The 24,315-nt window shown below is 42.6% G+C and overlaps 2 protein-coding genes across 2 annotated transcripts; both read right to left on the minus strand.

Annotated features, from left to right (window-relative positions):
* Nucleotides 1-810: 810 nt before the first annotated feature.
* Nucleotides 811-4,048, minus strand: exorh (extra-ocular rhodopsin; the record flags this gene model as incomplete). Its single annotated transcript, XM_080031061.1, has 5 exons — nt 811-933; nt 1,330-1,569; nt 2,955-3,120; nt 3,306-3,474; nt 3,688-4,048. The coding sequence occupies 5 exons, from the start codon at nt 4,046-4,048 to the stop codon at nt 811-813; spliced, it is 1,059 nt and encodes a 352-aa protein (XP_079887187.1).
* Nucleotides 4,049-4,941: 893 nt separating this feature from the next.
* ift122 (intraflagellar transport 122 homolog (Chlamydomonas)) lies at nt 4,942-24,246 on the minus strand. The gene is made up of 29 exons (XM_080031739.1): nt 24,123-24,246; nt 23,173-23,239; nt 22,988-23,072; nt 22,822-22,900; nt 22,662-22,738; nt 22,485-22,551; nt 22,250-22,396; nt 20,787-20,862; nt 19,685-19,876; nt 19,152-19,290; nt 18,412-18,614; nt 17,318-17,455; nt 16,903-17,067; nt 16,503-16,700; nt 16,272-16,412; nt 15,887-15,940; nt 15,223-15,384; nt 14,219-14,385; nt 13,043-13,214; nt 11,667-11,769; nt 9,932-10,072; nt 9,724-9,821; nt 8,541-8,641; nt 7,243-7,408; nt 7,005-7,122; nt 6,773-6,901; nt 5,982-6,058; nt 5,691-5,855; nt 4,942-5,497 (listed from the first exon to the last, which is right to left on the minus strand). The coding sequence occupies exons 1-29, from the start codon at nt 24,164-24,166 to the stop codon at nt 5,411-5,413; spliced, it is 3,558 nt and encodes a 1,185-aa protein (XP_079887865.1). The 5' UTR covers nt 24,167-24,246; the 3' UTR covers nt 4,942-5,410.
* Nucleotides 24,247-24,315: the final 69 nt, after the last annotated feature.

Raw genomic sequence — 24,315 nt, forward strand, 5'->3', positions numbered from 1 at the left:
TATTGCAGGACACAAAACAACTTCCACAAGATCCTAACCTTTTATACAATAAACAAAATAATATCTCTTAAACATACACACACACACACTGACATTCTTACGTCCATTCAAGCACATAAACAACCAACACACACATGCATCCATATCCAAACACTCACACACATGCATGCATCCACTGTCTTGCAGGAGACGCCTTCTCAGTGCAGCAGCTCTTTTAAGGTCCATCTGTTTACACTCATGTCTCAGTCGAGGCCAAAAGCAAACTAACAACCTCAGCTTTGTCACCATAAAGAAAAGAGGAGAGACAGAGACCACAGGAAAGACCCATTTGATACCTTAATGACTAATGTGAGATACCTAAACAAATTTGTGACTAATTTCACCAAAGCATTCATAGAATAGATTTTTTTTGAAAGCACAACAATTATTTGAACAACACTTGATGGGGATGAAACCATGCGGTGAGCTTTGTTTAATTGGATTTTCACCTATTATGAGGTATTTGGGCAGCTTGGAATGTGTTCAGTTGGAACATCACATGGACACCACCCCCTTGATGCTGGGGTTAAAGTCTGTGAAGCCAGCTGAACACTTTCCATGATTAAATGGATTGAATAATACGCGTTCTGGCTCTTAAGCATGTCAGTCTCCCCACCAAAGGTGCGGTTGTGCCACTGCAGTGGAGAGACCCATAGAGAGGTAAGTCAAGAGGATTGGCCAGCAGAACGGCTGCGCTGCTCTGCTGTGTTTGGTCCCTAGGTGCACAGAAACAGATGGGACATGGAGGGGGGGGGAGAGAGGGTGTACAGGTCAAGCGGGAGCCACCTGGCTAGAGGAAACGGATGAAGTCTGAGTTTTAGAGACCGTCCCGGCGTCATCGTCCCCAAAAGGATTCTTTCCACAGCACACCGTGGTGATCATACAGTTCCTGAACTGTGAGACAAAGAGAAGATTAAGGTCAGAATCACACCCAGTGGTGGAAGAAGAATTCAGTTCCTTTTCTGGAATAAAAGTATGGTTAAAACAGTACATTGCTTTCAAAACTCAACAGAACTATTTTCAGAAAAATGTTAGATAAGTGAGTATGTAAGATACACCTTTATTGATCTCAACGAAGAAAATTCAGCAGCACAAGGACAGATATAAGTAACATTTAATCATCATAAGTCTATCAAATAAACAGAAGAATTCATCTAAAAATTACAGAGCAAAATGTACTTTAATTGTAAAGAAAAGTTATTGTTGGATGGAAAAAAAAGAAACACTCATATTATTGCATGTAAATGATTATTACAGTGACGCAGGACCAGGATATTTTGCTTGACATACCTGTCTGTTGAGCAGAATATAGATGACTGGGTTGTACAGAGCGGCACTCTTGGCGAAGAAGGCTGGAGCAGTCATGAACACTGGTCCAAACTCAGTTCCCTGATTGGCAAAGATGTACCAAGCCACAGTGGCATAGGGCACCCAGCACACCAGGAAGGAGATCACCATGACGATAACCATACGTGTCACTTCTCTCTCCGCTCTCTGGGTGGTTTCAGACTCCTGCTGCAGGGCCGCAGCCTGAGCACACACACACACAGCCACACACACACACACACACACACACACAGATTATTAATTTAGTGAGGGACTAATCTATAATCCAAATGTAAACAAAAGGGTCAAGGGTCAATCACCAATGTTGTAAAACACAGGATTAAAACTACCAAAAAGACTGATAGGTAATTTAATCAATGCGCTACCACTTGAAAACAAGGCAATCTGCAGTGAGTTAGCCATGTTTTCTCCTGCTGATAAAGTTTGGTTAACATCTATAATGTAACAAACCAGTAAAACAAACAGCAAATGTTTCGTTAGGAAGTCATTAGTATATAGGTGTATCAGTAATCTTTGGTTCAAATTACAGATTGAGTCTTTTAGGAACGGGGAGGTTAGTTCTTTATCAGATTTCAATTTGCAATAACAACCAGATTCATGCGAATCTTGGCTATATAAATAACATTGACTTGACTTGAATGGTGTTTTTTAGTCACTTGGGGGCAGCAGAAACAAGTTGTGAGCACAACATAGACATATCACCTTTTTTAAGTTGATATGGCAAACTTGTCAGCAACATTATCATTAATTTGGACTCATGAAACATGAGGGTCAAAGAGGTCACAGTCACCTCTGAATATATAATAAAGAGGTATATAGTACATAATACACGAGAGCTACAAACTTGCGTGTATTCATGTCTCTGAAAATACCAAAGGGAAGTAATTGGCTCTTTAGCAGCAACATTGTTAGGCTATGTTTACCCGCTAGTTGCTAACTTTGTTTAGGCCCATCTGCCATTTGGTGCAGAGCAGGTGACATGCGGTGCGTTTTTGGTCCCTTTTCGCCTTAAACAGCTTCCTGCTGCGGCAGAAAACAACGCCTGTAGGAACTATGAGTCAACCAAAACAGTGAACCTGCCAGCAGCTAAACAATGAGCTGAAGCTTGCAACAAAGCTCCAGAAAGCCGAGATCAGCTGCAAATTTGGGGGATAATTGTGGCTTAATCAAGACCTCTTTCAAATTGTCTCTTGATACTTTTTTTTTAACACCAATTATAGCTGCTTTAATTAAGAATTTTACCATTATTCTTGAACCAATCATGACTGCTAATAAATTATCAATGTTTTTACATTATTATTAATGAGGGCATCAGGCTGACACTGAGCAGGCAGACTGCCCTCCAGCTGGAGGACCAGGGTATAAGCTGCCATGTTGGCAATGATATGCCCTCCTGAGGCATCCTTGAGCCTTTAAATCCCTCACAAGAGACCCTGCTCTGTGATGCTGCTCCCCTCCCTGTGGAGGGGAGAAAGGTAAAAAGTAAAAGAAAGAGAAATTCTCAGCAGGGATAGAGAAGGTATTGCATCCTTATGATAAATACTGTGTCTGGCAGGGGTGTTACTTACCGCTCGTACAGTGCAGAGCAGGCGACCGTAGCAGAAGAAAATAATGATGAGGGGGATAGTGAAATGGAGGACAAACATATAGATGACGAATGAGGTGTTGTGGATCTCAGGCTTGGGAGTGTAGTAGTCAATCCCACAAGAACACTGCATTCCCTCTGGGATGTACCTGCATCCGCACACATAATAATTTCCAACAACACCATCACACACAGTATTTGATACCAGATATGTGTCTGTTTGCCTCAGGTAAAACACCTCTCTAAGGTGCTTTAGTGTTGAAATAATCAGTATAATATTTGTACGCTTTGAAAGCCTGGTGAGTAATGTCTAGACACTGAAAACATACAGTACCGGGACCATCCGCAGAGAGGGGGAACAGCGCAGGTCAGGGCCATGATCCATGTGAACCCCAGCCCGACAAGGGCATGTTTCTCCCCAAAGCGAAAGTTGGTCATTGGCTTACAGACCACAATGAAGCGCTCAATAGCCAAAACCACCAGAGACCAGAGAGCAATCTCTCCTGAGACATAAAATAATGCAGGTGTGAATTTAAAAACAGCACAGTTTTACTTGAATTTTAACATATGTAATTATGCACACACAAAAATGTAATCAAATATTTTTAAATTACAAAAGTGACACACAAAGGGACACATATTAATCAACATCTGAATTAAATCGTTTCACAAATACAAGATAGATGTTCAAGGTACTCCACATCCCCATCTCTTACCTCCTAAGGTGGCGAAGAATCCTTCAATGTTGCAGCCGGCCACCCCTAGGATGAAGTATCCGTGCAGAGCTGTGTAGAGGGTGACTGTGAAGCCGCCAACCACCATGAAGAGGTCGGCCACAGCCAGGTTGAGCAGGATGTAGTTCAGAGGGTTCCTCAGCTTTTTGTTTTTGACGGTGACAAAGAGGGTGAGGAAGTTGATAGGGAAAGCCGTGAAGATGAGGAAAAGCATGTACGCCGCCACGAGAGAGTATTTCCAGGGCTCAGCCAGGTAGTACTGAGGGTGCTCAAAAGGGCTGCGAACCAACCCCGTCTTGTTTGACATAGGGACATAAAAGTTGGGTCCTTCTGTGCCATTCATGGCTGCAGCAGGTGATGATTTATTTTATTTTCTGAAACTGGATAAACAGTCAGTAGCTCTCCTCAGATTAAAATGATGTGATGGAGTCCTGTTGTGCCGTTGTGGTGCAAATAGGGGGGGGGGGAGGAGAAAGGGTGACGAATGGATCTTGTGGAAATAAGGTGTACTCTGTCTGCAGCCCCCTGAAGTGGTGCGGCACCTTTTAACAGGCCGGTCGGATTAGGGACATGCATTGAGCGGTGTGTTAGCAGAGATGGAATTAAGGGGCTCAATCTCAAGACTCTGTATTTCTCTCGCTCACATTCACCCACACACACAGAGGCACACACATAAAGCATTACAGGAGAAATCTCCAGAAATAGCTATGCAGTGTGTCAAGCGTTTTTTCAAGGTGAGAGGGTACAGTGGTGGCTTTCCAAACCCCATAATTACAGACAGTTTGCATCAATGCATCATTTAAATGATGATGAGAGTGGGAGCGAAGGCAAGGAGGGAAACAGCCCATTTGTGATTTAAACTTCAGAGTGGACTGCAAAATGAAATTTCTTAGGCGATCCAACTTTTCTTGCATCCGAGAAAAAGCCTAATCCCTAACCACTGCATAATGCAGAGCTCAACTCGCAGCCTTAAGTGTAATCAGAATCAGTGGGGCAAACCGCACAGCATGCACTCACTCCAGCCCTCTCTTTCACAGACACAAAGTTCAATCCGCAAGAGTAAGAAGTCATGTTGTCTGTAAAACCATTAGGAAAACTCACTGTCGTAAAAAAAAAATCATCTTTTATTGAAACGGCTTGTTTTTCCCTTTATGACAATATAAAAAAAATCATTTTCATGACTAAACAACAGATGATACTGGTATAAAAACATAAAGCTTAGTATACAATCCTCTAGAATGCACTTGTTGGTATGTGTCTGGTCTTTGTGAATTATAAAATTCTCTACGTAACAAATAGAAGTATATTATGAGTTTAAATAGCATTTGTTACACTGTACACTCATGTTCCCTTTCAAGTGACGATGATGTAATTAAGAGACAGCCCAAGGTAATCTGATCCTAATAATCCAGTAGGGTTGATAGGCTGATGGTGCACTTTAACTAGACTCCATAATGACCATCACACAAACACTACGGGTTTTACTGCAGTCAGTCATCCTTGGAGGACAAAGGGCTGTTCTTGAGAGGGCCCTCAAGGAAAAGAATGTCACGCATACACTTTAGCCCGACATTTAACAGATGTCTACATATATCACGTGACAACGATATTACAATGCAAAACAATAATGACGAAATGTTGGAAAATCCATAAAACAATAAGATTATCTTGAGGGTTATAAATAGCTGCGGTGGTTTGAAGTAGATCAGTTTGGTTCATCGATGGGTCTGCGACAGTACGGACAGCAGTTGTGCTGAAGCACCAGGAGCTCATAATCCTCGCTGTGAAACATCTGGAAGGAAACACAAAACATTGGACAATTAGAACAGCACAGAATAAAATGATCTGAAAATAAATTTGATCTATAAAAAATGAGCAGAATGACAGAAAAAAAACAGTGTTGGTTAAAGGAACAAAGGAGAGAAAGACAGATAAAGTCTGTCTGTGGTTCACACCAGGTTCATACAAGCTTATAAATGCTGTACCTTGAAGCAGGTGGGGCACATGGTGATGCTCACATCGGGCAGCAGGGAGCGGAAGTATTCCCAATTGAGCGGCCTGGGCCAGCGTTTGATCAGGACGTCCCTCCTGCTCATTAAGCGCAGCACCGAGCGGCTCACCTTGACGGGGACAAACTTCGTGCCCCCCTGCTGTTTGGACACACACACCAACATAAGCGCATTCTATTATGGACCCTGTCCTTTCACTGCTCTCCAGCTGGCTCGCCCAGTTGGTGGAATATTAAATCGAATTGACTCCCTCTGTCCTTTTCTTACCTCAAAGCTCATTTTGGCTGTAAACGGGTCTTCCTCTGAATCTTCTAAAACATCATCCATCCTCATAGCCTGCATCTCTGATTGGTGTCAATTAAGAAAAAATAGCTCAAGCAATGCAAACATGTCATATTTCACTGGTTGTTATGTTTTTGTAATTACATCTTTTCAAGACTGGACAAGCCCTTATGACAGTAGCCCCCCCTCAGAGGCTATTCTTAAAGTGTGAGTGTTCAAAATGCCAATCAGTCGTGCCTGTCAGTCACGTCTCGGCTGTGGAGGAACAGAGCAGACCTCCGTGCCCTTGAGTGTCTTTCCAGCTAATGCAGGTTAATCCCTGCACTAGGGCTGTGGCTACGGCTCTCCGAGGGTTAGTGTCATTAAGATGAGACAGGAGAGCTTCGCTAACCCTATTAGCTCAAGAGCTAAGATGACTTAGCTCTGACAGCTTACCCACCAGCAGAGGATCCAGGCCAACGCAGTCCAAACAGCTTCTTAGAACTGTCATGAGGCAGAGGAGGGCGGTCACGTGCCTCATTTTTCGAAGATATGTGCACAGTGTTGTAGGGCAGGGATACGGACTCTCAGGACCAGCAGAGAGAGGTGTTAATAATTCATACTAAGCATGTGAATCATCTGTTACTGTGTGTGTGTGTGTGTGTGTGTGTGTGTGTGTGTGTGTGTGTGTGTGTGTGTGTGTGTGTGTGTGTGTTTGTGTGTGTGTGTGTGTGTGTGTGTGTGTGTGTGTGTGTGTGTGTGTGTGTGTGTGTGTAGCATAGATGACTAAAGGATACCGCCATTGTCCATATCGTGCCAGGGTGCATCCTTTTGATCCATGTGAGGAACTTCTAGGTCAATCAGAGACACAGCCTCTTCATCACCGATGCCCTCCTCCAGGTAGAACTGCACCAATGGTAACACCTCTGTACACAGGGGGAGATTCGCTACGTTAACAAAAAAAAACACAAATGGAGTCTCCCCTCCTGTGCAAAAATACTGCCCACAGCATGTTTGCGTGTCACTGACCGTACGACGAGGCCGAGTAGATGAAAGGCTGCCTGCAGTTGATGCACACGCTCCCCTGGTTGTTCAGCAGGGGATTGTTGGTGGAGCAGCGGTAGCACATCATGCCCTCGATCAGGTCCTGCAAAAACATATGGTAGTTTAACCTAGGCCAGGGATAACTGCTCTTAATATCAGACAGTATGTATTATAACAATATTTGAAGAATATGGGTATGTAAGTCCGACTGTTAAAAACACACCTCGCTGTCGTGAAAGGGTTTGGAGCGAATGGTGAGGCTGCCCAGTTCTATGGACTCCTGGAAGCGGGAGGGAATGTGCAGCTCCTGGAGTTTCTCGTAGGAATATCTGGCGAGCTTATATGCACCCAGTTTTCGACTCTGCTTGGCCAACGCATACAAGGTGTTACTAATAATCAGGTCAAGGAAAACTATAGATGAGAGGAATGGTTGGCAGTATTATTATAGTTTCACCGGGATATTGATTTTTTTTTGCATTAACAAAAAGGTCTAATGGTATGTTCCCTCATTCGTCTGATGAGTAGAACAGCCATGCTGAGCCAGCAACTGTGGCTAAATGCTTTGAAAGTAATACCTTGGTTGGGTTGTTTGTGGGCTTTGTGTGTGTGTGTGTGTGTGTGTGTGTGTGTGTGTGTGTGTGTGTGTGTGTGTGTGTGTGTGTGTGTGTGTGTGTGTGTGCTTATGCGGACCCATGAGCCTGTTTTTGAGTTTGAGTTGAGGAAATTGTTGCTTATTTGTATTTACAGGAGGAGACAGAATGTTAAGAGCGCCAAACGATAGGTCAATGAGTTGCAGCTGCTACAGCTCTACACTGGCACTGCTCCATCACTTAAAAACTTACCACTGCTCCAGTCTTTTCCTCTCCACTCAGCTACTCTCCAGCTCCTCCCACACACCCAATTCTGTTCCACGGGATGGGACTGTTGATGAATGCACGTCCTCCTATTGTGTAACTGGTTTAGTGAATTTTTTTTTTCTTTCTTTCTATTGTTCAAAGCAGGTCCAATGCAGCCCGGCTAAGGCTATAAATCTAAGTTCAAAGTTTTGCCACAGAGGGTTCCAGATGCTTAGCCTAATTTCCTCCTTCGAGGCTGGGCTTTCCTTCCTCAAACTTTACCTCCGCTGTGTGCGACTGCATGTGTCTGGGTGGCGCTGGATGTGTTTGGCTTTCTGTCTGTTTGTGTGTTTCTTCAAATTAAAGCACATTGTTTGATGTTTTCACATAGTGTGCACATAGACACATAGTTCAGCAATCAAAAGCTTTTGTTTAGATAACGGAGAATGCTCCTCTCTCTGGCATAGTCCCCTCCTTTCCCATCATCACCCCTTTTCCTATCCCAGCATGGTTTCCGCAGTGGCGCCATCTCTTCCGTTTTCACACTATATCATCACCGTCTCTGCCGCTGTCTTGATTTTAGGTTGGCATGTTTGTCCTTTACCCCACAATACTTGTTTCTAAAAATATTTGCTTGATATCTATCTACGCCATGTTAGATCTACTTTCTCAATTGGAAGGATACACTTTAGAAATGCCTGGTGGTATGTCCTTGGTGAGGTTGTTAAGGAGGAACCTGCAGATGTTAAAGAGGGTCTCTGGCATGTGGGAACTGAAGGGCTCGTCCTAAAGATGATAACAGAAGAAAAAAATGTATAGAGAGATACAATTATAGAGTAATCTGTGGGGAAAAATGGCTAAGATTTTTTCAATGCTCAATCTCTCCCACTCTTTTTCATCTTTAAAGCTCCTCTAAGATTAGCCTAACCCTTTACGGTGCCTCATCTCACCTCATTGTGCCCTGAAAGGAAAAGAAGAATTTGCTTAAGCTATCATTAACAGCACTTTATCCCAAAAAGTTGTTAGTGCAAACCTATAGCGCCTGCCCATGAGAGTTAAAGTGAGATAAAGAGGTTTTCCGCCTCTGGTCTGCATCACCGAGATGCCTCAGTTTTGCAGTGGTGCGACCACAGCCGAGCAGAAAGCTGAAACAACAAACTGAGGACCCTGACACGATCCAGGTCCCCCATATAGTGCTCATAACCAGGAATTGCTTGTTTGTAAGTAGGTTAGGGTTGGGGGTCTTGGGGAAAACCACTGATTAGGTTGCCATCATGATCAATCAAGCAGCTGGTTACTATGGTAATAGGGGTCAGGGAGGTTCAGGAAGCAGTCCAATGTGGTGGTTGCATTAAGATCCTATCTATCACTTAACACAGTTTTGTGTAGTATGGCCATCTGCAATTTCCTGTCAGTTAACAAAGTAGAACTTTTGCAAACAAAGTCAGATAATGGTGCATCCTTGTTAGTTCAAGCTCATTCAATTTCCCTTCAGTTGTCTCCACCTGAACGTAACACCCTCACCTCTTTTATTTTCACTTAACCTAACAACCTCTGTGCATGTCATTTCTCCTTTACCCGGAGTCCCTTTTACAGCATGACATAATCTTGCAGAGCCAGCCCTCCTTCTTGTCAAACTCACTTTCGGTCTGAAGAAATTTGAGTACAAAAGTTGATTAGAAAGTGGGCAGAAAGGTTGAGTGGGCTGTCAGCAAAACCTATATTAGGAACATGAGTGTTTGTGCCCAAACAGAAATCCAACCACATAGTAGGTACTGCCAATCATGTGGCTGCCTCATATTTTTTAAGGCCTGCTCCCACTGTTGTCAGGTCTGGCAATGGGAGATAACAAGGTAGCATGTTCTCACCGTGTAGCGCTGAATAGAGCGATAGACATGGTAGAGTTCAGCAAGGTGCTGAAAACGCTCAAACTTCTTCAGCATTTCATCCCTCTGGTCTTCACTTTCTGACTCACACACAAACAGACGTAGCAAAAGTTTTAGTGGGGACAAGTAAATACAGCAAGCACAGAAAGTAATTGTGCTTCTATCCCATGCAGGGCAGATAGTGTCTCACCTCTAGCGATGTCCAAACACTGCATAGACAGCATCCAAAAATAGTACCCTGCGTCGTTGAACCTGTTCTCCACCACTGCATTGTGGGTAAGCTGCTCCAGGACCTTCACAGCTTCGTTCTGTCGGCCTGCCTTGTGAAATGCTACAGAGTGAAGGAAAGGAAGTGGTGATGGTCGGATTGTTGTCATGTGCCCTTGGAAAGACATCCGTATTTTATTTTTTGGTTAACATATTTGATAACGAGTCGTCATTGTTTCCTTCCCAGAAATGATTTCACATTCAAAGACTAGGCAGTCTGAAAGTATTGGGACTACTTTTTTCTTTCTGTTAATAGAGTTTCAGTTTCAGCTCTTTGCTTTGGCCGTTCAGCAGTGGTGCCTGTAGTGTCCTGTGATGATATGACCAGGAAATAGCTGCCAGACAGTATTAAGAACAAAATAGCTTTTAATGAATCGGCTTGGGCCTTTATTACATCATAGCCGTGACACAGAGTAAAAGGGCAATGATTTTGATTTAATGTATTTCTTCTATACACACACACACTAATAACCAACGTCCATCTTTTTTCAAACAGGGAACTTGCTCCTGAATATCAAACACCGAAGCACTTAATCTTTAAAGCCTCAATAACTAGTATTAGAAGAGTGCTATTCTTTATGTTCCTATCAGCGGGTAATTAGAAGAAACTTTAGGGAGTCGAAGCCACCAGCGACCCTGCCCCTGAAACCGCAGCGGGAGTCAGGACAAATTAGTGTTGCACATTTATCAGATTACCTAAGTGGATAAAGACCACATTTAGCTGATTTTAGTTAATGTTACGAAGGCCACACACACACACACACACACACACACACACACACACACACACACACACACACACACACACACACACACACACACACACACAGTCACACATACTTACAAAACACACGCTCACACACATTAATTTCCCCTTACAAAACACAAGCTGACAAAGATGCAGCATTTTTCTCTAACAAGAAACTCTTAATGTACCCCAGAAGGTCCAGATCCCCATTTTGGAAACAACTGAGCTACACTTAAATCCCCGAAAATATGTGCCCAACCCATTCAGTCCATTTCTAAAGCTGTCATTGGGAAGTATCAGCCCAGTGGACGGGGGACAAGCCAGCATCTTAGACTCAATTACAATCACTTGTAACACAATACTGCGCCAACGCCTGACTAAAACACACACAATCAGCAAAACGCATGACCATAAGCAAGATCCAAAAGCATCAAGCCTGTTCAGTCATGTAGCCCAATGCCGATACAGGCAGAGAAAGATTATCTAGAGGAGGAAATATGCCTGCTGAGATCATAATTATAAATCTATGAGCTGATTATAACTATGGTTACAGTTGGTAATCATCATCAGAGCCGCTTGTAGTACTGGTGATTAGAGGCATGCATGCATGTCATTCAGTTAACAGGCAGCCCGGCTCTGTTCAGCTCCGCTCCAGCAAAGAGGATCAAGTTTTACCGTGGATACAGAGGATCTTAGAGGAAGTATGAAAAATGCCTGCCTACAGAGCTGGCCGGGTTTTATCCCTTCCATATGTAAACATTGGCTATGGCTGTGGACTGTAATGCTCACTCAAACAATCTGGGAAACATACTTTATATTAAAAGAACATGGATGTTACAGATCGGAGCAACCTATAAAGGCCAACTCAAGGTATACTGTAGGTGTAGCCCTGGCAGTGATGCAAACTCACCTTTCTGAGCCTCTTCAAAGCGGTCATTCTCAGCCAACCATTGGGCGTAAGGCACATAGACGTCATTTTTGAACTGGGGGTGCTTCTCCACCAGTGAGAAGGCCTACGAAAAAGCAACAAAAAAAGTGAGTGATATAATACAGTATATGTCCCGCATGTTTTAACAGATAGAAAAGAGCGGCTAAACTGCAGTTGATTAGGGACACACGAGTTGCCACACATCATTTGGAGAAACACACATTACTTCCTGTCAAAACATTGCTACAGCATTATTCATTCAAACGAAAAGTGTATGAACTAAGTTGATTTCACACTCAATTAGAACTACAAGTGCAGCTTTACACCGCCTGAATGACAGGACACAAAGAGCCCTTGTATTGCCCCGGGGTGCATATTTGCTTGTCATGATTCCCCTAAATGCAAAGATTGATTCACCTTAATGCAAAACCTGAGCCAAGAGACACACACCGGTCATAACATACAGTAAAAGAGAGAAAGGCAATGTGGGTGTATGTGTGTCAGGCCTGTGAGCCCAAAGTCATTCAAAGAAATACTTAGTTTTGGAAAAACGTCAGGGCAGAGAATAGCATCCATATGGCCCATGCTGTAACTCTAGTCTGTGCTGTCCTGTCTTGGTGTCCACCTCCCCCAGTGAAGCACATAAAAGCAAACAGTTCTTTCGACCTCTGTCCCTCTCCCTCTCTCTGCACTCTCTTTTTTCTCTCTCTGAGGATCAAATAAGTTACCAAGGAGACTTCCCCAGACACAAAAGGAGAATCATGCGATCCTGATTTGATGTTCTGTTTTTGGCTCTTTGGTTTTTCACCATGCAAAATCGCCAATGCGCATCTCTGTAACGCCTTTAACTCCATTAAAGACTGAAGATGAAATGCAGTATTTTCCCCCGGTGTCTGAGCAGCATGATGGAGGAATTTGATTGGAAACAGAACGGCGCTTTTAGCTGATGCGGTGCAGCAGAGTGCACTGTGCTTCTCACTCTCTCGTAATCATTTGGGCATGGATAGAGAGAAATCCTAAGCTTGATGATTTGCTCTGGAGTGTGTGTGTGGTTTTAAGTTTGGTCAGCATATAGGGCAAATAGGCGGATGCAGCGTTTTATTGGTTCCATCCGACTGTGGTTACTTTCGCAAATACAATAAACTTTTCTGGAGATCCTTGCAAAAACAAAAAGGGGAAGCAGCCACGAACATCAAGTGGTTCATGATGTATGTTTTCTGAGAACCACAGAGGTATATTTTTAGCAGAGGGATATGCGGTTCACATTATATTTATGTGATTGTCTCCGGACACTCTATATATAAGCCGTGATGAGCGGAGCAGGTGTGCCTCCTTGTGTGTGCATAAGTGTGTCAGACCTCTTCCCAGTGCCGGGTTTCCACATGCAGCTGCAATAGAGCTTGCAAGTCTCCCATCTTGGAATAGGTCTCGGAGGCATAGCCGTGGTGCTTCAGCCTCTTGAAGTAGAGCGAACACTTTGCCAGCGGTTCGCGTTCAGCCTTGTCCAACTTACGAGCTATGTCGATGAGCCTGGATGAGAGGAGATAGCAATATATCAAACTCTGCTTGTGACCCTGGAGAAAAATATGAACCAGTAAGAAAGACACCAGCTGAATCGGATTCCGGTTAAAGAACACTGGTAGCACGACAGGAGGCCTACAGAATGCAGACAAAGGGTCAGGTAGACCCAGTGGGAAGTTTCAATATGAAGAACCACACAACGGCTTATCAATTTTCAACTACACACATGCACCCCCCACCCCCCCCCCCCCCATTCCCACTATGCACATGTCAGTTAAAACTAATAGAAAGGTTGATTCCTTAGGTCATTTCAAAAGCTTTCTGCATGTCAAATAGACTTTTCAGTACTGATCGTTTGAATGAGAAACACATGTTCTGGATATTTGTTACTAGTGTTTCCTTTTGCTATGTAGCATGTAACATAGATTGCCGGTCAAAGATCATCTATAAACATCTTCTAAGACAACCAGTAAATTATTTAAAAAAATCTTTGAATAAGCAATTCTTTTTTAATTTAAAAACTATAGCTACTGGACAGAGAACATGTGTTCTTTGCATGCTGGTCTATGATATTTTAAACTCCTATCTATGGTGAGCACAGAGAAACGTTCACTTTTTCTGCAAAAAAATTATTCTACTCCCATAATTGAAAAAATTAAATAGAAATATTGTCATTTCAGTAATGTTAGTGTGTCCAATTTATGTCTAGAAAACTAGGAAGCCAAAGAGAAAGAGTTCCATCACTGACAGTAAATGACGTTTTAGACATTTTAAACTGAGATAGTGTGGACATTTCTAACCATATTAACTTTTCTTGTTTTTTGTTTACCGGTAATTATGAACTAGAAAATGTTTGAATTTACTATATTAAAGAAATATCTCGGATGAAAGTGACAGACAAAGCTGCACAGAAATCCGAAAGGGCAGTTTTGAAAAGGTTGGACCAGGAATAACAATGTATCTTATAGTGAGAGACGTGGCTAGAGAGTTTTAAGAGAGCGACTGACACCTACATGTCTGCCCAGCCGTGTTCCCCTATAATGTCTATGGCTTTGAGATGTTCTCCTGCTGACAGATACATCTCTGCTGCCGCCCGGGGCTCTTTGCTGCTCTTAGCCCAGTCTGCCTGCTTGGTCATCAGGATCCGAGTGCTCTTGGGGTCTGTCGCTCCAACAAACTCCTGTAAGAAAGACACACACAGTCGCAAACTTACTAACAAACCGATGGTCATTTCTCAACCTAGTTTTCAACCAAATACTATAATCTGGAGGGAGAGACAGAGAAATCCAGTTCAGAAAGCCAGAACCATATGTGTCAAGGCCAACGTAGGAGAAGGAGAGTCACACACAAACAGCAGGCGGTTAGAGGGCCTTTCCCTCCGGTGTCCATCTTACCTAAAACAAACAGCAGTAGGACCAGATGGCCACACACAGCCACATGAAAATATACAGCAGCCACATCAAAACACACACATAATCTGATACACACGCGGACACAAATATACATGAACCAGCCATGACGGTGTCATCTGCTCCAGCAGTGTAAACGTAATGCTAACGATCAAAGTGTTTTCTCCATATGTAAACACCGTTAAGCATGAATTTCTCTCAACTCCATCTGACCTCCTCAACCAAGTATTCATGTAAAAGCAGACGCTCGCCATATTTAATCGCAATTTGTGCTCTATTTCCAACCGTAACTATGTGTGTAAGTTACCCTTGTGTCATACAGGGATATGAGTGTAAAAGCACAGTGTGTGTTTTTGTGTGTGTGTACTGATCAGATGATATATGTGGAGATTCAGGGATATATGAGGAGATGAAAGACAGACTGTAAAGGAGAGCCTTTGAACACAGTGCAGGGCCCCAACTTGGCATAACTGCACATGATGAAGAAAAACATATGTTTTTAAACCCCTAAAACATACAGTGCCTTCCAGGTTGTTCTGTCCATATTGATACAAAGGTATGTTGTACATGTGGGTATGGGTGTTTTTTCAAATGGATGATTTAATCACCTTGGCGTATTCAAACATGCGCAGGTCAGTGTACATGCTCAGGGCTCTGGCTTCGTGGCCGGTACGTTTGTAAAGCTTGGCTGCCTCGTGGAATTTCCCCTGGTAAGCAAAGACGTCTGCCAGGAAGAGCTCATTGTCGTTCTCGCCCCGCTTCTTTCTTTCCTGCAAATTGGTCACAAACACAAACACTGGCATGTGTTCAGAGCTAAACACTCACATGCATGTACACACACAACACCAACACAGTGAGTGGAATCACACAGAAGGCACTTAAAACTATTGGCTTGTCAGCCTCACTCTCTATCTCTCTATCACACACTAAACTCTCATGCCATCAGTCATGATGAAATTAGAGAACAAATAATATTTTCATAGAATAAAAAAATCCTTTCATATCACTGAACAAAAAAGCCCCTTTTTCAAGGTGCTTTTTGAAAAAGGTGTTTTTTTCCCATTGCATTTTAAATGTAGCCCTTGGCAAAGCCTGGCAATTAAATGTATGATGGCAATAATAATTTTGATTGGCTCAATCTACCCCAAGCCTCGTCTGAACTTTGGTGATGTCAGCTGGAGTCGGAGCAGACATCTGCAAACAATCAAATGGGAACTTGGCCTTTGTTTAATATTGAAGTGTTTTTCCCCTTCCTGAAGAGCAGGGCATTACCTCGATGCTATTGATGAGCTCCAGGTAGCGCAGGTCTCTGATTCTAATGAACGCCTGAAAAAAAGGAAAAGACCAGAAATGATTTAGTGACCTGTTGTTTTTGTGTTTCCCTCTGCAGGATAAGCTCATTTAAAATCTTGCCATAAATATTGATTGTTTGCTTCGCTTGTGATTATATTTGGCCGCCTAGGTAAAACACATGCTGTAAATTTGTGGTGAGTATGTGCATATGAAAATAAGCCTTAAGTATAAGGCTAAGCCGGTACAGGCAACAGTTGGATGAGTTGCTTCAATTTGTACGTTTTAATTGTAAGAAAAAAGCAATTAAATAATTAGGTAAATGAAACTGAGGTTGATCAGAGAGATTTTTGTGTGTCTGACTGGCCTTCTTGGCGGTGTCAAAGTCAAGTCCCTCCATGGCCTCTGTGGCTAAATCCCTCCAGTCACTGTCTGTCACGCCTAGACAGGCAATCTGATAGGCCTCTTTAAACATCTTCCTCTCCAGGTACTGGTACATGGGCGCTGACTGGGCAGAGAAACAAAAAGCAGTATAACAACGTTGGTCACAGCAGCAGGAAGCCTCAATACTAGGACCGGCTGATAATATCCTACACACCTGAGGCACCTCCACAGCAGACATGGAATAGACGTGGAGACAGAAGATCTTAGATCCGTTGTAGCCAACCATAAAGCCTTGCATCTTCTGCTGGTGTACAGGGAAGTTGCTAGCCTTGATGTTCAGGTAGCCGTTGCCAGAGAAGCACAGCATGTCCTCACACTGGGTGTTCCAGGCAACACTGTTAGCATTAGGCTCCTGCAGGGAAAGCAAAGGACAGGAGGCAGGTAAAGGAGGGGAGCGGGGAAAAACAATGGTATGATATGTACTTGTACCCAATGCAAATAAGCATGCATGCATGTTTTTTTTTTCAATTTGATTCCATCCCACTGCACTTCTGAAATGTTTTTTTTTTAATCTTACTCCGCCCATTACCCTAAGCACTGACTACTGCACTGACCTGAAAAAGTAGTTCTTTACTGTTGATGTCGTAGACCAAGAGGGTGTTGTGCTCATCCACCACGGCGAGCTTATTGCGGGAGGCACTCATGTCCAGGCAGCGCACCGAAGTGGACAGTTTCAGCAGCGTGATTGGAAAGGGGTTGTCAACAAATATCTTCAGAATCTACATTACAAAAACAAAGACCAGTGGAACACAATGATAAAACAGCCTTAGCACTAATGATACTTGAATCCAGTTACAACAATGGAAAAGACTGTGAGGACTGTATATTGTGACTTGCAGTCCCAGACAGCAGTAGTAGTAGCAAATGGATCTCTTGTAGATGTTCAAATCACTTGACCACTGCCTTGTGAGCAGCGAAAGCCATTTCTAGGATTACTAAATGTGAAAATGTGTTTGTCAGTATACTCACAGCTCCATTCTTTAGCCCTACTAGTAGGCCTTCCCTGCCTGGAGGACCACCAATCACTTTGATGTAGCGAATTAGAGACTCCATCACCCATTCTTTTTCCCTGACACTGGTGAAGGACATGCACTGGAGCCTCTTCTCCTGCACAAAAGCAGAGCGGGAAAGGTGAGACCCCGATAACATATAACACATGAAATACCGACTGGTTCAGCATGACCACATTTCCTGTTTTTATTAAGTCACAGTCTGTTAATCTCCCCCTTTACGTTATTTAAACACACTCATAAATGTCTCACACGTTTTTTTTTGGTTGTTGTTCTTTTTAAGCGCTGCAAAGCATGGCCCGACGTCAGTATGAGCTGCTTTATAGATAAACAATGGCTTAGCTTGACACAGACGTACACGGCCCGTACGAACACAGCCCATTTATATGGTCTAAAAGCTGTCTGAGGCATGAAACACGAGCATGCCTCTTAGAGAGAGATCTGAAGCAGCCCTGTCACACGCAGCCAGATTTAAAGGGAAATAACCTCTTGTGTTACTGCTGCTCCTCCTCCCTACCAGCCTCTGTCAAACACATTGAGACAAGAAGCAGAGCGGAAACCCCAGGGACACCCACTGGCTCAACAGACTGTGGTCATTCCCCTTCATTCAACTGTCTTGCCTCATCCAGTTTGAAGATGGTTGAGAGGGGCAGAGGGGACGCAGCCTGCAGAGCACATGCACAGCTGGAGGCCTTTGCGAGCTAGGCAGAAACATCTGGTAAACCAGACTTTCATGATATTATCATTTTTTCACTCGACTGTTTGGGCTAGTAATGAATGGCCAAACTTGATTCACTCTGCTTCCATCATTTTAATATTGTTCAAATGTCTCTTTGACTTACTGTGCAATCTGTCAAGTGTGAATTAGTGTAATTTAGTGTCACAGGGAAAACTGTTTGTCTAATAATGTAAAGAAAGCCCCGAAACACAAACAGGCTCCAGTAAAAAGCAATTAAGACATTTTTAACCGAGGGAATTTAAATGAGTGTTTAGGATGCTTTGTTTTTTTCTGTAACAGCTGCACAGTGACTATGAAACTCAATCTCTCCTGACCTGACACAGGATGATATGCTGCGAGCAGACCACCAGCAAGTTGCATTCAAACTTCCTGCAGATTTTCTCCTTGATGCGGTAGTGCATGTCTGAGGAGTCGTCCGAATAGAGCTCATAGATGAGGATCTTCTCAGGCAGCTGGATGGCCAGACGGTTTCTGTAGATGGCGATCTTCTTCACCAGCTCGCGACACTTGATCCTCACTGGGGAAAGAAAGGAAATGAGCAGAGAGAGAGAGAGAGTGGACATAATAGGAGGGTGTGAGGACGGTTTATTTATCTTCTCTAAAGCATCCTGTTTGAATTGAGTTCTTTCAGGGCTGAATTTTGTACTCCCAAATATGCCGCCATGCTGCTCTTTTCTATTTATGTAAAGAAAAAATCTACCATACTCTAAATTGGGCTTTTTGTATGAGATTTAACACCACACTGCCTACCCTTACAAAATAGTATTTGAGTGATACAGAGATAATGCATAACATTCTTATTAAAATTATTGACAATCTTTAATGTTAAGCTCAGAAAAAAATATGGCTTCTAAAGCGCTTCATCGTAGCACACTGACTGTAATGCTTCAAGACGCATACAACTTATGATTTGGAGTTGCATCACATTTGATCCTCTATTAAAGACCCAATATTCTCTTATGATAACGGTGTCTTCCATTTGCTACATACAACATACAATTTCCCTTAATGGATGAAATAAGAATTCATCTATCTATGTAAAGCAAAAGTGCACCTTTTTGTTCAGTGATGAGGTGCTGGACAATGACATCAGTCATGCTGTCCCTATAAGCATAGCGATCCTTGTAGAGGCCGTGAACTGTACTGAAGATAAGTTGATAGCAGGCGATGGTCCCATCCTGGCAGCCCAACACCTAGACAAGAGATAACAACGTAGCAGTACATCCCATTAACACCTCTAAGAAAAGACTGTGAGGGTGGGAAAATGTTCCTGTTGTTAAAGCATCTACACAGCAGAAACTGAGAGAATTTGCCAGCAACCAATTCTATCTCGCAAGCCTCGTCAGTTTCAGTTAAATATGGTGAAAGGAAAAGCTGCTAGGGTGTTACTGTAAAAGAAAAATTACTTGTGTATCTGTGTAGCTAAGAAGGCACTTCGCTATCAGATCATGCAGACTGGCACTCTTGACTGTCAGCTCTGAGCTTGACGTCTGTTTTGCATTACATTTTACTACCTCTTCTCTCTTACTCTTATTTTAGGGCAGGATAAATTCTCTAGACATATGTGTTCACAAGCTGTGGACCCACCACAAAGTTGGAGTCAGGCTTGACCCGGCAAGTCCACACCCAGGCATTCTGCTCTCCAATGGTGCCCAGCCGCACACCGTCTTTAGTGTAGAGTGAGGCCTGTTTGTCAGAACCGCCCATGACTATATACTCGCCCTTGGAGAAGTAGCTTACGCAACAAGGGTCATAGGTGAGAGTCCTGTCTTTTCCAATCTGAGAGAGGCAAAGAGAGAAGGAGATATTAAACCAAGAACAAAACAAGTATTTCTCATTGATAGCCCAAGGGGCCGGGGCCAACACTTCCCACTGTCAGGGCTGCAAAAACATCAAAGTCCACAGTACATTCAAGCATCCCTTTGAGTGTTTGATGAAGAGACAGACAAAAAGGAAAGTCTTTCTCTGGCTTAAAAGGCCTCTGTAGAGTTCAAAGTCCATTTGCACAACATCATATTAGTTCCCCAACCCTGTGCATCTGTTTCTGCTCAATCTGGGGGGAAAAGCAGCCAGACAATATGTAGTTATTTTCTTTCATCGAGAACAATTCCTGGTGTTGTAATCAAAACAGAATGTTCACTTGAATAGATGAATAGGCCGATGACAATATTTGAGCCCACGGCACAACATGGCAGAGTAATGAACAGTGCATATTTGTGTATAATTACGCTACTGCCTGCAGGGAATTTAGGAGGAACGAGGGACAGTGTGGGGGCCATTATAGCTTTGCAGGATAACTTCCAATGTGCTGTTATGGTTTCAATAGACCCTGACAGTCTGATTACCACAGGAAACATAGGCCGTAAACTCAGTAAAGTGTATCCAAAACCATATTTTTTAGACATATTGGCATACTAAGGCATTTTTGTTTCTTACTGATATAGCAACTGATAGCAAATAGAGTGAGCTGAAAGTATAATGAGACTATATTAAATCACCTAAATGTCAGTTTAAAGTGGCAAATTTTAAAGTGTCAGAGGCGAATAGCTGACTTTATAAGAACATATTGCAATACTATGAGTCTATATGTTAGTAAGTGTATGTATACACATAAAGTGGTTGCATTTTGGCATACCAAAGGTTAGTTTGGGATTTTGTCACTTTTAATACATAGAAGAGTGATATTTACCTGCTTTCCACTGAGCTGATAGAAGGACAGCTTCTGGCCCCAGTCTGCTACAGCCAGAATGTCATTGTGCTCATCCCTGTGAAAACGCAACAGAAATGACTTTAGGCCTAAGCACTCCTGTCAATATGCTGCACTGACAGGGGTTTGGTTGTGTGATTAACAATGACGGTGTTCATGAAAGCAGAGAGGCCACCCTTCAAAATGAAATAAACTTAATAATGTTCAACTAATAGAAGTATGGTCAAACGTTCCCCTCACAATGAACAGCAATTACTATATTTTGGTCATCAGCTAATTTAATTGCATGTCAGGAGGACATAGTACAGTATTTATCTTTTTTATTGCCAGATAGAGTAAGCCTTTGTATCTATACATCTAAGCCCTTTTGCTGTGAAGAATTCACCCTGAGGGAGCGTTCATGAGCAGCTCAAGAGAAACTATGTCCTGGCTGACCTCGTGCTCCGCCCTCCCGCTGTGATGACCAGTCATATTCCACCAAAAAACACAATAATATCATATCTGGTGTGTCTTATCATCGTCTGCCATCCCTGCCCTCTCTACCCCTTCCTCCTGAGAATCATCATGTCCCTGTCTGCTCTTTTTCCCTCCAATAACCTGATCAGTAGGTCTGTGCTGTCACTACTGCTGCTGCTGCTGAGCTCCTCCGATTGGCAGTAGGGGGCATCAGAGAGCAGAGACAGCTGATCCGAGCCATCGCAATCCTCTCCCTCACTGAAACTGTTCCATGACTCGTCGTTGATTGAACACTGCCACCTGCTGTTCATGCTGTTAGAATATGCAATTGTACTCTCATTCACACACAGTCACTTAAAGGTGAAGTAAGCTGTTTATTTATGTTAATATGAGTGTAAAATCGCTCTTTATTCATACAGCGATCATTTACATAATGTGCGCGTTTCATAAAGCCGATCTCTCAGTCAGCTGCTTTGCTATATGTAATCGGCAAATAAACTTATTGTAGTATGTATCCCGACATTTTTATCCAATCAGAAGACAGAACGCTACAAACCGACACTCGTCTCACTCATATATATTATATACACTCCATGGTCTCACTGCCGGTGCACGCCAGAGCAACAGATGGGTGAATGTGTATGCGCCTACAATGGCGGAGCAGGTAAAAATCTTTCCCAATGTCTGTTTTGATGGTTTTTATCATGTTTTATCACACTTATGGATCTGAGATGATGCTAGATAACTTGCTGCTTGAAGACCGCAGTGCATTAATGTGTTGACGTAGAGGACGAGCGAGGGGACTGCTAACTGCAGTAACTGACAGGAAGTTAGCTAAAAGAACCATTTCGCTTACAGCACCTTTAATGAATGGGCAGTACAAAAGCATGTGTGGCATTCAATTGTGATGGATCCGTGAAGATAAGACAGCATTCTATATATATTTTTTTTTAACAAATCATATGCTGCAATAATTAAGAAAGACTTACTTTGAGGGGTTCCAAGCTATGGACCAGATAGGAGAGGAGGAACCTCCCGGACGCTCTATCTTGACCTTCTCCTCTCCGTTCTTGTTCCGAATGCTCACCACTCCGTTCATCATGCCAAGGGCAAGGTACTGGCCGTCATTTGTCCACCTTCGGTCAAATTAAACCCTTCAGCAAAAATGTGTCACATTCAAATGTAGCAATATTTCAGACACTTGTAACTACAGACCTTACTTACCCACAACATGTTATTTTGCTGCTCACTTTATGTTTGTTCACAGATTTCTGCTCCGGGGACCACAGGCCTTCAAATGCAAAAGGTGTCCAGTATCAATGAAGATCAAGATGAAGCACATTTCTTATGTAAAACCTTTTTTTTACATACTCTGGATATTTTAACTACAGGAGTACTCACCAAAGTCACCATTGGAGCAGGAGGCCAGCTGGTGAGTGACGGGGTTGTAGGCTATGCACTGGATCGAGTCATTGTGGCTAAAGACAAACAAATGAAAAGAGATGGAATAATATACTCACCACATGCATGTGCTTATGTGAAAAGCAAAAGTGTCACTTACGTATATTTTAAAATACCCTCCAGTTTAGACGTCCAGATGATGATGCTTTTGTCCGCCGACCCTGAGGCAAACCTTTTACCTGCACAAGAATGCAGTAGTTAGTGAGATCACAAAGACGACTGATACAGTGAAATAGTATTGTACGAATGAAAAGCCAATTGAGTACCATCTTTAGCATAGGCCACACAGTATACTATGTCTTTGTGTCCTTTTAAAGGTTGGACAATAGCTCCATCTGCTGTGTCATAAACCTGTAAAAATAATAAATGAACAAAATAAAAAGTAACAATTATAATAATGCATGCATTCAAAAGATATGTGTATTGGCCAGAGACAATAGGAGAGACTTACCAGGACTCGAAGCCCTGCAGCAATGATGAGTTGACTTCCATCTGGCTTGAACGCCAGGTCATAAACACTGCAAACAAGATTAATGATGAAAAGGTTATTCAATGAAGCAAAAAGTCCATGTAAAATAATAAGGATAACCCTTGTATATAATTTGACATTTGTGAGTTTCTGTTTCTTATTGTGAGGATGTTCTGCGTTTTAGAGGATTGTTTATTACTTTAAACTAAATATATTTGGAATTTTGAAAATTTAACGGACAAATTATACATAGGCTAAATAAATCTTTACCTTGGAAAAAAGCAGTATGACAAAACCAGTCCTATCAAAAAGTCAACTTAGACAACAAGTCAGAAAGATAAAAGCAGGCTGAAAGCTCTGGCAAAACAACTGTAGAAGAGGAACTTAATAACTGATCATTATGGAAATTGCATTCATTGTTAACCGAGACCAATCAATATTTAAATAACTTTGAAATGTTTGACACAAATCATTTTATCATCATATTGTCAAACAAATTAAATTATGACTGTTCATTTTAAAGTTAGTTATGGTGCATTGACAGAGGTATAGATATAGCTTAGTAACTAGCGTCTATAATGGAAATATGTAATAATGTGCAGCAACAACCAATACCTTTAGGTCTACGAGACAGCTAGTTAGCTAACTATTAACGTCAGCTCTGACCTAATGTTGTATAGTGATACAAATCTATTGACACTATTCATGTGACACAAGTTTTGCAGGACAGCTTGATAACCTACGAGAAACATACACCAGCTTCCGTGTGTCTGTCGTTTAAGAAAGGCAATCAAATTGCTGCAGGGCTAATGCTAGCTAACCTAGCTGGCTGACACTAGTTTACATAGCAACCGCCGTTGCTAACCACCTAGCGATACATCCCAGCAACGAGCCTGGGTTAACAGCGTACACATACACACCCACTCACTTACCATTGGTCGCGAATTGTTTCTTTCCATGCTAGAACGGCTCTCATTTCCACCTTTTAACAATAAAAAAATAAGTAATTTTTATCAACAGGTTGCAGTCGCTTGTGTTGTTCTATCGGTGTTTCATACTAAGCTCCTTTTTCATGATTCGTTCTTACTGCGCAGACTCGAATCTGCTCGCCACTTCCTGCCAGCG

The sequence above is a fragment of the Ammodytes marinus genome, assembly GCF_949987685.1.
Source record: "Ammodytes marinus genome assembly, chromosome: 7".
Lineage (NCBI taxonomy): Eukaryota > Metazoa > Chordata > Actinopteri > Uranoscopiformes > Ammodytidae > Ammodytes > Ammodytes marinus.